Source organism: Juglans regia, chromosome 12, assembly GCF_001411555.2.
Source record: "Juglans regia cultivar Chandler chromosome 12, Walnut 2.0, whole genome shotgun sequence".
NCBI classification, from domain to species: domain Eukaryota; kingdom Viridiplantae; phylum Streptophyta; class Magnoliopsida; order Fagales; family Juglandaceae; genus Juglans; species Juglans regia.
Window position 1 is genome coordinate 28,004,655 of NC_049912.1, and position 15,767 is coordinate 28,020,421.

The window sequence follows — 15,767 nt, forward strand, 5'->3', positions numbered from 1 at the left end:
AATCATTAAAAGAAATAAATAGGAGAAAGGTGCACGTTGGTTGAAACACTTTAAACCATTGTTTTCACCTTCATGAAAGCAAACATAAAAAGGTGTTCCCACTGCATATTCCATATGGATTAATTGCTATTAGAATATTTGTAATTAATCATACCGACCCACATTATATAGAAAGTCACTTTAATTATTTGCTAGCTTTTTTTGTCATTTTTGGTTGACTAATCTCTTTTAAGAAAAACCCCAACTTCTTCCTTTATATATATATGTTCTTACTTGAAAAGATCAGAATTAGGAACTCGATCTAGAAATCCATGATCACATGCATGCATGCCTAATTTAGAACTTCGTTATTTGTGATCAGGGGTTAACCTGGGTAATATTAATTAATTATTTGAAAGAAAGAGAATAATATTCATTCGTACGTACGACGTACGAGGTTAGAGCATCGATCCATTCCAAATCCAAAAACATATTATACAGCCATAATCAGACACGTACACGTACATGCAACCTCACATGAGTGTACCTAATTGACGTTGGTTTTGATCTAATTAACATGATAATTAGAATGATCACAGAATAATTACTTATAAGTTTGATCTTCATCTCCTTCTAATTTTTCCTTTTTCAATAATTTCTTTTGGATTTCTTCTCTAATACCAGCACTTCAGAACTAAATAAATAGATATGAGTATGTTGTGGTGGGCCCATCGTGCCATTTAGGTAGGATTACCTTGGTAGTCCGGCCCAATTTCAGAGCCCAACATGGCTCAGCTAAGTTGTCAATTTTTGACATCACACGGTACTATCTATCTATCACAGTTCAGAGTTCAGAGCCCAAGTTTTTTGGTACGGATATGTGACGTCGTATAAAAAGAAGGAGGGGGTTAAAAATGTAAATAAGAAAAAGTAATTTTATGTATTAATTATTAATTATTTTCATATTTTATATTTATAATTTTTTTTTTTATAAAATGTGTGATATTTTTTATAAAATTGAGATGTATGGGAGTGAATAATAATTAATAAAAAGAATTTTTCAATAAAAAATTAGTGGGGTCGTTCGGTCGGGACCCAACGGTCCCAACCCGCTTGTTCCAATTCTGTTGAGATTAGAGAACGCGTTATCCCAAACCTTTCACGTAAATGGGACAGGTGACCCTCATTCTCCACGTGAGCCGGCAGCGCCTTCAACGGAGGTCCACATTTTAAATTCCCATATATGTTTATTATATATATATATATATATTTCTTGATTAAATCAATGTACGATTTATATATTTTTATTTTACTTTGAACTTTCCATTGAATTGGGCCATTTTGAGTGACACGTAAATGAAAAAGATTAAACTGACTGTAACGAATAAATAAATAATTATAGCAATTAAAAGAGAAATGATAAATAATGAATTTGGTAATCAGTTTCAAATGTGTGATTTATTTGAATAGAAATTAAATTAAATAATATAATATAAAAAGATATAAAATAGAGTTGCTAATTTAAAATAAATTTCTGTAAAATATAAACTCCATATAAATAAATGTATATGTATGTTGAATATTAATTTTGAGCAGGAAGAAATAGCATTTAAAAAAAAGAGAGAGAGAGAGAGAGAGACGGTTAAATAATAGAGGAGGCAAAAGTCAGCTTTTAATTAGGTAGCCAATAGCCTACTACTTACTTCCTTCCTGGTGGTCACGTTATCACGCCTCCTTCCACTACGTGACAATCGATTTATCTATCTAACACACTCCCAACGGTTTTCCCGACCCTGATCTCTCTCACCACACGCACGCACGCACGAACGCTCCGTTGCAGGTTAGTTGGGTTTGGCTTAGCTTTGTTTTGCAGGTGAAAATGGAGAAGGAGGCACAAGTTGGAGCTGGAGCGCAAGATGATGTTCTTTCGGTGGAGCTCCCAGCCCCTCCTTCTTGGAAGAAATTGGTCTCTCTCTCTCTCTCTCTCTCTCTCTTACCGGAATAAAGTCTTCGACTTTGTTATTGTAGTTTTCAGCTTTCTCTTCCAGCACCTCCTTGGAAGAAATTAGTCTTTTTCTCTATCCCCAGAATAAATTCTTGTACTTTGCTGTCGTCGATTTCAGCTTTCTCGAAATTTCTGTTCTATTATGCTCTTTGGTAAAATTTGGTATCTGGTTTTTGCTTGTTTTGTGTCAGTGTTCTGTATTATTATGTGGTGGAATATGGTTGATAATATAGCTTTCTTTTCTTTTTGTCTCCTTCGGCTAGGGATTGTGCTTGAATATTGTGTCGGGGGAGTGATTTTTGTGTTTAGGGTTTTCTTCTCCTTTTCTTTTCGTAGCAATGCATAAATGTTTGCTCCTTTCACCAGCTCACTAATAATTTATTCGGTTACTAATTTTACAATAAACTATTTTGCACTCTGAAAAATTGGTTTGAGAGGAGAAGAAGATAGTTGAAAATTCATGCCAAAGTTTTGTTCCCTTGACAAAGAGGTTTCTTGGTTTGTAGAATTTCTGCCTCTGTTCTCTAGAAATTGCATTAACTATTATGTGCCTGGCTTTGTTTTCCAAGTGTCGCACCCTTTTGGCCAAGCGATGTCTTTCTTGGCCTAATCCTTGTACTTTTTTGGCTTAAAGCCTTTGTGAACTCTACTGCTTTTGTTTTTTATGACACTTGTGTTTCTATGTAGTAATTAAGCCTTGAGGGGATTTTTTTTTACCACCTTTGGGAGGAAAAGTGAAACTTGAATTTGGTTAGTAGTTGCTGTTTTGAATGATTGGCTGTGGTATACTTCTTATAATGCAGTAATTGGTGTACAAACATCAAATTTGTTCTCTTTAAATAACTTAAAATATGAAGATTGAGAGTTTCATGGACCCCTCTACCAACGTCAGTGTATTGAGTGCCACATGCATATCGAGATACATACACCCAACCTTGCTAATTTATCATTGACTAGCCATTCCCTTCATAAGGTTTGGATTTTTTTCCTTTTTTCGTTTCAGTGAATGATTTAGTCAATCTAGCCATGTATTATAGTTGTAAGTCTTACTAATTATGTCATTTGACTATCGGTATTAAATATTCAATTCCTTGTTCCAATTCTTTTTTCGCCAAGTATTCAAAACTGAATGTTAACTGTCCCTTCATTAGTTTCTGTGATGTCTCTACCGATAAAAAAAAAAAAGAAAAGTTTCTGTGATGTCTCTAGGATGTTTGTTGAAATATTTAGTTGAGGTTTGGCAAAATGGGCAGTTGGTTTATAATTCATTTGAGTGGAAATTCAAAAGAATTAGCTTTTCCATTTCTTGTACACTAATAACTTTGTCTTTATCCACATGTATTGTTGTCTGATCCAACCAATTCATGAAGGGACCGGTTGGTATGTTAGAACCATTCTAATTTATTTGATTAAGATGTTTGATTTAAGTAGTTAGTACTGATGGGCTTTCTTTCAAGATGCTTTTGAATTTAATCATACTATGCCGTATTTATGATGGGGAACGTTCAAGCATGATTAGGTCAGAATTCTTATTGTGTGGCACTTTGACTTACATACACCCCTGCTTTCATTGTTCCTTCAGTTCTTCCCCAAGAAAGGAGGTACACCAAGGAAGAATGAGATTGTGTTCATTACTCCTACTGGAGAGGAGATCAATAACAAAAAACAACTGGAGCAGTACCTAAAATCACACACTGGTAATCCTGCAATATCAGAGTTTGATTGGGGTACTGGTGAGACCCCTAGGAGATCTGCAAGAATCAGTGAAAAGGTCAAGGCAACTCCACCATCAGAGGGTGAGTCCCCGAGGAAACGTGGCCGAAAATCATTGGGGATAAAGAAGGACAGCAAAGAAATGGAAGCTGCTCCTGAAGAAACTGAAGGTACAAAGGGAATTCATATGCAAGATGTGGAGGTAGATGAGAAAGAAGATGCAGAAGCTGGGAAGGAGAAAGATGTTTCCAAGGAAACTTCAGTCGAGGATGGAGATAAAATACAAAAAGAGGATGGAGATAAACTCCAAATTGATACTGAGGAAGGCAAGGATGGGCATGCTTCTGCCCAAGCTCCCAGTGCGGATAAAACCCAAGCCGAGGATAATATTAAACAGCAAGATGTTGCAGCAACAGCAGCCAATGAAAACTTTGCTGGAGAAACTGTGGCTACTGAGGCAACTAAAAATACTAAAAATGAGATGGAAAACAATGTGGAGAAAGAAAATGGTACAAGTGACAAGAAACAGGATAACACAGATACTGTGGATGTAGAAGCGAATGGGGGAGCCAAGCAAGATAATCCCCATGGAATCGAATCTGCATCCAAGGTAGAGATCAAAGAGAACCAAGCTTTGTCCGAGAACAATGTGGAGGCCGAGAAAGCGAAGGAAAATGACAGGGAGGTGATCGAAAATGGTAAGGTTAACCAAGTGGGGCCTGCTGATGCGCCCCAACGACCATCTCCCTCCCAAGTGAACTGCTGAATGTACCGTACTGCCTGCCTTAGCAATTAGCCCTTATGTTAACACCCCTTTCACCTTTTCATTTTTGTCTTTGTAACTTGGGGATTCCTCAGATGACTGTAATTTAAGTGTTGCTGATGCTATAATTAATTGAATGTAGGGGAATGAAGCTGTAGATGATAGAATAGGGTTTAGATTCTGCAGCTTTTGTTACAATCTGGAGGAACCCAAGACTGTAGACTGTAAGACATGTTCCGTGACTTCATGGTTAGTGATTTATATTTTACTTGCTCGGGCTGCCTGTTTTCTCCTCTGATATGATGGCCCCGTTACTTGTGTGTGTGGTTGGGATTCACTTTGCACTACGTCTGATCAGGTTGAACATAACGTTAATAACACAAGAATGAACATAGACCAGATGGAACAGGGCGGAGACTATCGTGACAGAAAAACGTTAGTGTTGTCGTCTGACACAAACTCTGTCTCTCACAAGGATAAGGTCAATTGTATGTTGGTCTTAGACAGATGTTTTCAATAACTTTTGCGAAGGATAACAAAATTCTAGAACTGTTCGAGAACTTGCGATTGTTTGATTTGAACTCGCGTGGCACATTAAAATTTCGATTTGAGCTTACAAATTTTAGGTGGAATGGTGTTTCTAAAACACGATTTCAGATGCACTACCAAACAGGAAACGATAATTGAAATCAAGTTTTCTTTTTTGGGGTTCGAACAGTGAACACCAACACTCCACAAAGTCGTAAACCCCCAGATCACATGAGACACCTCTGTTTCCATCTGCTAACCCAAAAGGTTCCACCACCTCCCAAGTTTCAAATTACACCTTTTTAGCCACGAAAGGTATACTAACTATCCCTCCAAAACCTTAACAGAGATAAGAGAGGAAGACTCTGATCAGTATACGCTATACACCCAGATGGAAACAAAAATTGGAACTGGTAAAAGAAATACTTTTAAGAGGGAAATTAAAAAGTGAGAGTAAAGGAAGAATCTATTCTAAGCCCCCTTCGAGAATTACCACATACATACATACATATATATATATATATATATCATCATCTATAGGCTAAGGCTAAGAATCTTCTTCCTCTTGTTTTCTTTCTTCACATTTGGAATCTTGAGCCTATGGCATGCCTGAAGGAAAAGCATTGCATCATCCACAGCATCGTTTATGGTGTCGTTTCCGTTGACGTTACCGTTTTTGGATTACAAAGTACTGCGGCGTACTCAATTCCCTTCTATAAATGGAATCCTCGTTCATTGTTAATATTCCAACCAAACACAAACCATGGCGTTCTCTCCTTTATGGCTTTCGTTTTTTCTTGTCTTCTCTATCGCAACTATCAATGGTACGTATCATTCTGTCTCAGCTTTCAGCTTTATGGTGAATACTATGACTTATTTGAATTGCGTAGTATGACCACTGAGCTATAGGCTGAATTCTCGTTTTTTCATTTCCCCTGAACATAGGTAGAACTCTATAATTTGATTAGGTCTGCTATGGTTAATTAACTCAATGAAGAGTATTTAACATGTTTGAATTGTCATTGATTTTTTTTTTTTTTTTTTTAAAAAATAGGGTTCTTTACGCCCATCAATGTGACGAAGATTATTATTATCTCGCCTTAAGTTGAATTTTGAAAAAACAATCATATAAATTTACCCTTTTTTGGGCATGCGGGATTGGTTTGAGACTGGTATAAATTAAAAAAAAAAAAAAATCTAAACTTTCTTCTCTTATCATGGCGATCAATCATTGGCTAATGGCACTATATATGCATGTATCTTCTGTTCAGCAGCTTTGACAGCACAAGCATTCACGGGGACGTATGGAATAAACTATGGCAGAATAGCAGACAACTTACCTTCACCGGAAAGTGTGGTGACACTTCTCAAAGCTGCAAAGATTAAAAACGTAAGAATCTATGACGCTAATCATGAAGTCCTCACAGCCTTCAACGGATCTGGTATAGAGATAGTGGTTGGACTCGGCGGCGAGTTTCTGATAGAGATGAGTGTAAACGAGGATCGTGCAATGAGTTGGATAAAAGAAAATGTGCAGCCTTTCCTTCCTGGTACTTCTATACGTGGAATTGCAGTCGGGAATGAGATCTTAGCGAATAAAGATCGTCAAGATCTCTGGGAGGTGTTGCTGCCTGCTGCAAAAAATGTTTACAATGCCCTTGATAAGTTGGACTTGACCAAGGTTGTTCAAGTACAAAGCCCACATTCACAGGGTGTGTTTGCTAATTCCTTCCCTCCATCTTCGTGCATTTTCAAGGAAGATATTGTTCCATACATGAAGCCACTTCTGCAGTTCTTCTCGCAGATTGGTTCTCCATTTTTCATAAATGCGTATCCATTCCTGGCATATATGAGTGATCCTGAGCATATTGACCTCAAATATGCTCTCTTCCAATCAAATCGTGGAATTTATGATGCAAAGACTAAGTTACATTATGATAACATGTTCGATGCCCAGATTGATGCGGCTTATGCTGCTTTAGAAAAAGCTGGGTTTGGCAAGATGGAGATCATAGTTTCTGAAACTGGTTGGCCTTCTCGTGGAGATGAGAGTGAAGCAGGTGCCTCAGAGAAAAATGCAAGAACTTACAACAGTAATTTGCGCAAACGGCTAGCCAAAAAGAAGGGGACCCCATATAGGCGAAAGATTCCGGTGAAGGCTTATGTTTTTGCTTTATTCAATGAGAATTTGAAACCTGGAGGAACCTCCGAGAGGAACTTTGGATTGTTTAAAGCAGATGGAAGCATTGCATATGATATTGGCTTCACTGGGCTAAAGTCTTCTTCAGCAGCATCGTCTCTGCTCTCTTTCAAGGTATGGATTCCTAGCTAGCTACTTCCTACATTTTAATTTCATGTTGGTAGCTTTAGTTTCTAAGCTTAATTCCTAGCTATATTTCATTTTCTAATATTTCGGCTTTCAGGGAATTGGATCATCATACATGCTGGTTTTTGCAAGCTGTGCTGCAATTCTGCTGCTGATTTTTTGACATCATAATTAATTCATTACTTCAAAAATCATACCGATTGCTTGATCTATGCTTGCTAGTTTACAGCTTTATCAGCTCAGGGAATTAAGGAATTGGGTTCGGGTTCGGGTTCTTTGAATTCATACCGATTGTTATAACATGATCGATCCCTGGCCTCCTCGTATAGCCACTTTATCTTGTACAGACACTCATTCATGGAACAGTAATATATAAGAATTTAACATTTTTTTTTTTCCACAATACATTCTATATGGTCTTTGTCCTTTTCTATCGACCACCCGTTCCCTTTACATATGCATGAGAATGGTTTGGCCGGCGTCTAAATAATTTCGTTACAGATTAAGAACGGGCCGTTCTACTTTGTTGCATGTAGGTGACCGCTGGACTATACCGCTAGTTCATTCTGATTTCTTTTAACATTTTTTAAACATTTAAAATAAAATACATAAGTTTGCTAGTAATAAATTTTTTAACTATTTAAAAATAAAAAATAAAATAAAATATGCTAATATTCAAATCCAGGAGGCACTCTAGCATTTTCTATTAAAAAACAAACTAAATTCTACTTGCAAATTGGTTTAGAGGATGCATTTTCCTTACCGATAATAACAGAACTTAATTTATAAAAAAAAAAATTAAAAATCAATTTTTTTTACAAATCAAATTCTACCGTATCAATAATATGCATGCAAAATGGAGGTTGCACTTAATTCCCGACTGCAAGTAGAAGTACTATTATTTAAAATTCATCTAATTCCCATGTGTTCATTTTACAACTAGAAAACAGAAATGTCAGCCAATATTAATAATTCAGGAGATGTTTGGAAACAATTTCCATCTTATTCTATCTTATTTCTTTTGTCAAACATTATTCAAATACAAATAATTTTAAACTAATCATTACAAAGAAACTTTATAAGGCATGAAGAGTACTCCGACATCCCCACAATTAAGAAGAAATTTTGAGAGCTGAAATAAGGTTGGAAAGGTGAGAAATTAGTCGTTTATGGGCAACCTGTTTTGTAAGGCGTAAAGAGTATTCAGAGTCACAAGAAGTTCAGAGTACTCTTGTAACTTGTTGGACATTTAATTGTAAGACAGCGGAAATAAATGATATTTGAAGGCGTTGAGTGTGTAAGCGTCGCATAATCTTTTAGAAAATAAATAAATAAATACGGGATCCACATAAATAAAAAAACTAAATTTTTAATAATAGATCTCACTCTTTTTTAAAATGATTGCGTGTCGTTTGTGCATTTAACGACTGTATGTAACATTACTCTCACACAATCACTCTATTTGCAATCACTCTCCCAAACTACCAAAAAATTGCTATAGACCCCTAATCTCCTCAAAAAGATGAAATTACCCTTAAAAAGTATAAAAAAGGACAAAATAATCCTAGTAAATTATATACCACAAAGCTTTCAACAAAAATCACAATTAATAGAGTATTCATGTTAAGCACTGATTAAGATAGATCAGAACCACATTGTTCTGTGTTTTCATCCAAGTTAAATGAATTTTGTTTTTCCAGACCGGTCTGGCTATTAATCCCACAAAAACAACCCTCCATTCAACTCAAGACACGTAAGGAAAAACACTGAAAGAAAAATATGCTAGACCACAAAGAATCAAGCTAGCCTTTTTCTCATTTGCACTGCCTAAGATATGAGCCCCTCATTTGTTCTTCTTCCTTCTTCCACCAAAGCCCCCAACCCCAGAAATTCCCTTACCCAACCAGTGCGATGGAGATCGACCAAGAGCCGCAACGGAGCTCGACTTCACGAGGTTACCTTCGGATTCTAGAGCCTTTGCAAACTGGGTGGCTACGTCCTTTTCAGCCGCATGTCGCGCCCCCCGGATGAGTTCTCCCTTGACTTTAATGTCGTACCTTTCGCCGCAGGAACCAGCACCAGACCCACCTCTGGAATGTGGTCTGCTGCATCCTCTAGGCAAATCAATTACGGCCTCGCTTCCACAGAGATGGGCATGGTGGGCCTGTGCGACCTCTTCGTTGTCACACATGCCTCATCTTTCCACCACCACCACCACCATCAGCATAACCCCATCATGTTCGATCATCATTCCATCAATGGCTCCAACCCTGCTATTACACTTGGAATGGGCGTCGGCGTGGGCATCATCCCTCTCCTCACTATTACTCCTTGCCTCGCGCCATCAAACATCGGTGTCAAAAACCTTTCTCTTCCTTTATACCAACGATTCTTCATTTTTTTCTTTCTTATACCAACGATTCTTCATTCTTCATCTTTGGTTAGTTCAATCCACTTTTGTAAGCTTTTATCTCAAACGATTCGATTATTCAAAAAAATAACAATGAAATATTATTTTCTTAAAATCAAATACATTTGACAAATTGTGGTTTGAGGAGAAGGGTCAACGTCAGTGAACTGGTGGATGGGCCCTGGGTTTCGTAAGGGCACGGGGAGAAGATTTGGGAGTTGAGATTTAGGGGTTCTGGATTTCCTTCGGGTTGAGCTTCGACAAAGGAGGTGCGGTTCACGATTTGTGGGGAGTTCTCCTTTGGGTTGAGATTTGACAACGCCAACGCGATTCGTGGAGAGTTTCTTCAAGTTGAGATTCGACGAAAGGGGTTGCGAGGGGAGTTCCTTCAAGTTGAAATCACGCAGAAGAAAGATTGCCCTTTTCTGATATTTGTTGGTTTAGGATAAGTGTGATGGAAGTCATACATGTAACTTTGTAATTGGCAGGTTGTTATCTAGCTAATAACAGCCGGACCAAGTCCTAAAGAATTCTCTTAAATGAATTAATTGCCAGTCACGCCCTCATGTTGAATTGATATGTTTGGTGGTCCAAAAAGAAAAGTAGAACAGTTCCACGTATAACCTAATTCTGTCTTCCCACTTTGGACTTGGTCTCAACTGGAAGATCATTGTCTCAATTGGGAGTCAGGTCGTCGTGTCTTCCCAGCTTCACCGTTAAGGCCACACCTAATCTGTCCAAATATTCCCACCAATATTTGTGAGTCATTATATATATGTATATATATACAAATATTAGGGAACGGCCTCGGGTGCGTTAGCACCGTGGTGCACTTTATATAATGATTTAAATAAAAAAAAATGAAAAAGTTAGTAGCTTATTTATCTAGGAAAATGAAATACAAGGTTAAAGAAAAACAAAAAATCAAGATTAAAAAAAAAATCTAAACTTCAGCAAATTATCTAACTGCGGGGCTATTAAGGGTCTTTTGGTAAAATATGATCATTTATTAAATTCTACAAGAGAGCTACACGTCAAATGGTCAATAATCTTAAGGACATTTTGGTAAAACATAATCATTTATTAAATTCTACAAGAGAGCTAGCTACATGTCAAATAGTCAAAGATTTTAAGAGACTTTTGATAAAACAGGATTTAACGAAAAAATAAAAAAAATTACTATTCACAGTTAGATAGCCACTTATTATAATAAAATAGATATATATATATATATATATTCAGTACTGTCATCGAAGGCATGTACTGCATACACATTACGTACAGATGCCATGTACTGAGATCGTGATTAATTCGTGTCTGCACAAGGCAGAGAAGATACATAGATATTGCAATTGTGGGAGAGAGAGAGAGAGAGATCAGAATGGTGAAGTTTACAAGTGTCGTGTTTGTTTTCGGTGTTGTTGCTGCGGTGCTTTTACAATGCGCGGCTGCACGGACGGTACACGTTGTGGGAGATAGCTTGGGCTGGACAGTTCCACGAGGTGGTGCCTCTGATATGAGAGCTGGGCTGAGAGTAAGAAGTTCATTGTTGGTGATATTCCAAGTAAGATTTCCCATTTCTACTCGATAAAAAGTACTGGATTGTTTAAACTAGTCTCATTTTTTTTTTCAATAGCTTGCATCAAACTTGTACATGATCTTAATTAAGGTTGGATAAATCATTTTTCTTTTTCAGTATAATATGTGACATACTTTGTTTTTTGGTGACATCCATTAACATTATAATGCAAGTTGAAGACCGTCTATTTAGCTGCATGGCTGAGATTTTGTTTTTTCCTGACAATACCTTCTTTATGATCTTTTGCCTCATGAACTCCATGAAAACTTGATTATATCAAGTAGCTAGTGAATAACATGCACTTCTATGCATCATCATCCTCCTCTGTCATAAATGTATATGATCTCATATTATATCCTAGCCATTTCAGCATTCAACTTCACCACAGGCACAGGGGCGCATGATGTCCTTCGAGTACCAAAAGAATCTCACGACTCTTGTAGCTCTTCAAACCCCATTGGCGGCATCATCACCACTGGTCCGATCAACATAACTCTCTCCAACACTGTCAGCTCGGCCAGAAGTTAACCCTTACTGTCTCGAGCTCGATCTCTTGGTGCTGCCCCACCTACAACCAGTACTCCGCCTCCGCCCACCACGTCATCCCCTCCATCAGGCACCCCTGCTGATTGCAAGCCAACGCCAGCATCGTCTCCGACATCATCTGGTCCTATGGCAAACGGATACTTTCCTAATCATATTGTGGTGCATTTGCCGCGTGAAGATTTTTCATCATCTGGGGTTTTTGCCAGTTTCTTGGTCGCCTTATTGTCCATTGTCATGGGTTTTCTTTTTTAAGGAAGAAGTGGGGATCCAGTTTATATTTATATATATATATATATATATATATAGTTGATTATACTAAATTTGTAAGCGAGTTACGGTTTCCCTCTTTTGTGTTGTGTGCTCAATATATTGAGCTTAACTAAAATACTATTACGAGTTATACATCTAACCCAAAAAATACAAAATATGTAATCAAATGGAAGCCCATATTTTGTAATTATACTAACATAATAATCCTAAAGATTTTCATACTGCTCCAATGTTACTACCTGGGAAATTAATTATGGTAAGCTAGGCCCATCACAATTAAATACACCTTCACTCTAGCTAGGTTTCAATTGGCACTTTGGTATCCATTAATATGGAGCTTATGGGGGTACACAGTGGGAGTACTGCTCCTCCCGGCCATTATCAGTCTAAAATGAATGCCAAGAATACTTGCTCACCCTAGCTAAGACTCACGCCAATATCATTTGAGACCGCAAGCTAGCTAGCTAGCAATAAGTACTAAGCAGTACTTGCTCTGAGTTTAGTGGCCTAGCTTGAAGATAAGTTTGAAATTGTACGGATTATGCTATTCAGCTTTCCACATCACATACTTATTATTGAAAAAAGAAAAAAGTATTAAAAAATATATGGTGTACGTGTTAAGTCGAATTATTCTTGCAGATTTAATTGTTGTGAAAGTGAAAGGCGTGGAACTAGAACGAGTTGATCTTAGCCTTTAGTTTATTTTATGCTGATATTTGGTCTTGAATGTTTTATGCTGGACGTTAGAAAGGAAAAGCCAGTTGCTCCATGGGTACCACGATCAAGCATATATATAGACTTTGAGATAATTAATTTGACATCGGAAACAGAATTAATTAATAAGTAATAGAATTCATTTGCATTGAATGCTACGGTAACGCCCACGCATTATTTAAAACGAAGAGCTAGTAGTACTCAAACAATATTATTAGATCATACAGGCCAGGTGAGCATGCAGTTGGCGGTGGCATAAAGGCTCCATCTCAAACTTCTCGTTTTCCTTTAATTTACAAGTACATGCTACGTTGTTAATTTGGAGAGGTTAGCTTGGTTTTTAGCGATATCCGCTAGCAAATTAAGAACCTGAAACATTAAGCTGCAGGTGTCTGGGCACTCAAATGCCTCGCCCTCCGGTTATCATAATATCATGGCTAGCTCGCTTTTAGTTTTGCATTGGGTACCTAACTCCAGCTGCCAATACTCGGTTCTGTTCTATCTGCATCATATCATTAGATTTTTGTCTTTAATGGATGAGGTATCATGGAGAAAGATCGAAAGTAGTACTGCATGCAGAAAGTAATTAAAAAGAAAAAAAAAAAAAAAAGCTTGTGCAGATCAGATGATCATACATGAAACAGTTCGTGCAATTTATTTTTGAGGTAGCAATACTCATGCTCTAGCAGCTCCAAAGCTCTCAAACACCTGAAGACCAAAGATGCCAGATGATAAAATAGCTAAAAAGGCAATGCTTTGTCGTTTACTCATTCTCACTAGAGAGAGAGAGAGGCCGGAGACATGGTGAAAAAGTGAAAGGTGTGGAAGCACGAGTATAGAGGAGGAAAGGTCGCACCCACCCGGCACGGTTATTCTGTTCAGAAGCGGCGCGAAAGGCAACGCAAACGTTTCTGACTCGCTTGGCACCTATGCTCGAGCTGCTTCCCATAAACTGATTCAAATGGATTCCCATTTTCTTGTAGTCCGAGAACTCCCTCTCCATCCTGTCCCATCACGTACAAAAGATAAACCAAATTAACACCATTATTCAAACCCATAAAAATTAACGTAAAATTTCAAATACAGGTCACCAAAATTAAGGTTTTTTGAGAGAGAGAGACTCACAACAATCCTCTGAGGTTTTTTAAGAGCTTCTCCGACTCATGAAAGTAGATGTTAACAACCTCGCAGACAAAGTTTGGGGAGCTCTCATCTTGAAGCTGCTGAAGCTGCACGAATTGCTCGTCGAGTACACCCTAAACAACAAACCAAAATCAGTACTGAATCCAACTTCCAAGATTAAAAAAAAAAAAGTATTGTCAATACGCGGGTAGCTAGCTGGTAAAGAAAAACTAACAACAGACTTGTAACAACATGCATGTTAATCGGCAAAAACAGTGTTAATGGAGATTTCTGTAGCAACACTAGCTTTGAATAATAATATCAAACGAAACGACTCCTCAATCCAAGAAATAAGAAAGCTGATTACCTGGTGGAAGAGTAGAGCGAGCAAACGATTCATGTCGGCCCGCAACCGATCCACACCCAACCCAAGCATCCACAGAGGAAGACCCGTCTTGGCTGACCTAAAAACACAGCAAAAAAAAAAAAGAACTAAAAAAAGAAATGGGTTTAAGGCCCCTAACTATATAAAGATTTGATCTCTCTTTTCCTTGATCAGTTTCTTCGTAGTTTTAAGGTTTTGTACGTGTAATTTAGGGCAGAAACAAGCTGGATGTCACAACTATTTAAAGCCAAGCAGTGGCTTGGGACCCCACTGTTCCAACAGTCCTACACGGGATTACTAAAGACTGCATTTTTTTCACGCACCAAAAGTTTCGGCACTTCTGACGTGGTAATTTATTAGTAATGTAGTCAAAGGTATCCGTCCGTCAGTCCAGAATTATTAAAATCGTCATGGCCTGTAATCGTGACAAATTTAATTTAAATTTTGGACTGTACCAAAATCTTTATTAAAGGTCATCGGCCTCTAGATCTTAATTTGATCATGTTTAATTTGTGGGATAGATGGGCACCGAGGGAAATCATGTATAAATAAAAAATGGCACAATTTTATTTAAATGAGTAAAACAACGTCGTTTTAAAATTTGAAAGTTAAAAAATATATATAATAGAATGGCATCATTTAAGTCAAACGACGACATTTCAAAATGAATTAGTAACCCTCCCACCCCTCTTCTTCTTTCCCACGTCGTCTTCTTCCTTTGCAACTCTTTTCTTCTTCCATGGCAACAATAGCGCGAGGCTTCTTCCTTCTTCCTCAGTTCTTCCTCCTTCATAAAAGACGTCGACGGTGGATCGAAAACCGCACCGACGCACGTCGAGACTGATATGATCAGTTTCCTCTCCTCAAACTCACGTTTTCGGCCGATTTAATTGACCCATGATAGATGTCGATGGTGTCTCGATTTTATTATTATTATTTTATTATAATAATAAAATGAATGTGCAGGGGAAGGTTTGTTATGTTGTTGCAGGAGAGAAGATGAAATGATTGTGAGAGAGAGAGTAGGATGAGAGAAAAATAATAATTAAAATATGTTTTGTGGAGTAAATAGTAGCTTTTCAAATTTAGATAAGTATTGTTCATAGCTAGCTAAATATATGAATATGCATAAATCAATGTAGATGAATTTAGACTCATATTATGCAAATATAACTTTGCATATACATATACATAGACCAATATGGATGCTCTTATTGGACCACTCATGAATTCGACTCGTCCTATATTATTAGTAGAGAGATCAGTTATGTTAACATGTTTCACACGTTTTAAGTCAAGTTCCAGCAATTCGAATCTTCAAGTTTTCACTTATACATTTAAGCAAACATGAAGAATTGGGAGCCTTGATGGTGTTTAGAGAGTCTCCGATACTAAAGTCAGTATATCTCTTTAGTAATTTGTGCGTA

General features: G+C 37.5%; 3 protein-coding genes across 3 annotated transcripts; 2 read left to right on the forward strand and 1 right to left on the reverse strand.

Moving 5' to 3' along the window:
* The first annotated feature begins 1,711 nt into the window (after nucleotides 1-1,711).
* LOC109013909 (methyl-CpG-binding domain-containing protein 11-like) lies at nucleotides 1,712-4,758 on the forward strand. Its single transcript, XM_018996174.2, has 2 exons — nucleotides 1,712-1,945; nucleotides 3,567-4,758. The coding sequence occupies exons 1-2, from the start codon at nucleotides 1,859-1,861 to the stop codon at nucleotides 4,461-4,463; spliced, it is 984 nt and encodes a 327-aa protein (XP_018851719.2). The 5' UTR covers nucleotides 1,712-1,858; the 3' UTR covers nucleotides 4,464-4,758.
* A 980-nt stretch (nucleotides 4,759-5,738) lies between these two features.
* On the forward strand, nucleotides 5,739-7,689 carry LOC109013910 (glucan endo-1,3-beta-glucosidase 14-like). Its single transcript, XM_018996176.2, has 3 exons — nucleotides 5,739-5,812; nucleotides 6,260-7,302; nucleotides 7,412-7,689. Exons 1-3 carry the CDS (start codon nucleotides 5,752-5,754, stop codon nucleotides 7,475-7,477), a joined length of 1,170 nt encoding a protein of 389 aa, XP_018851721.1. The 5' UTR covers nucleotides 5,739-5,751; the 3' UTR covers nucleotides 7,478-7,689.
* A 5,299-nt stretch (nucleotides 7,690-12,988) lies between these two features.
* Nucleotides 12,989-14,454, reverse strand: LOC109013942 (pseudo histidine-containing phosphotransfer protein 6-like). The gene is made up of 5 exons (XM_018996218.2): nucleotides 14,323-14,454; nucleotides 13,959-14,089; nucleotides 13,694-13,837; nucleotides 13,469-13,541; nucleotides 12,989-13,335 (listed from the first exon to the last, which is right to left on the reverse strand). Exons 1-5 carry the CDS (start codon nucleotides 14,389-14,391, stop codon nucleotides 13,282-13,284), a joined length of 471 nt encoding a protein of 156 aa, XP_018851763.1. The 5' UTR covers nucleotides 14,392-14,454; the 3' UTR covers nucleotides 12,989-13,281.
* Between the last annotated feature and the right edge of the window lie 1,313 nt (nucleotides 14,455-15,767).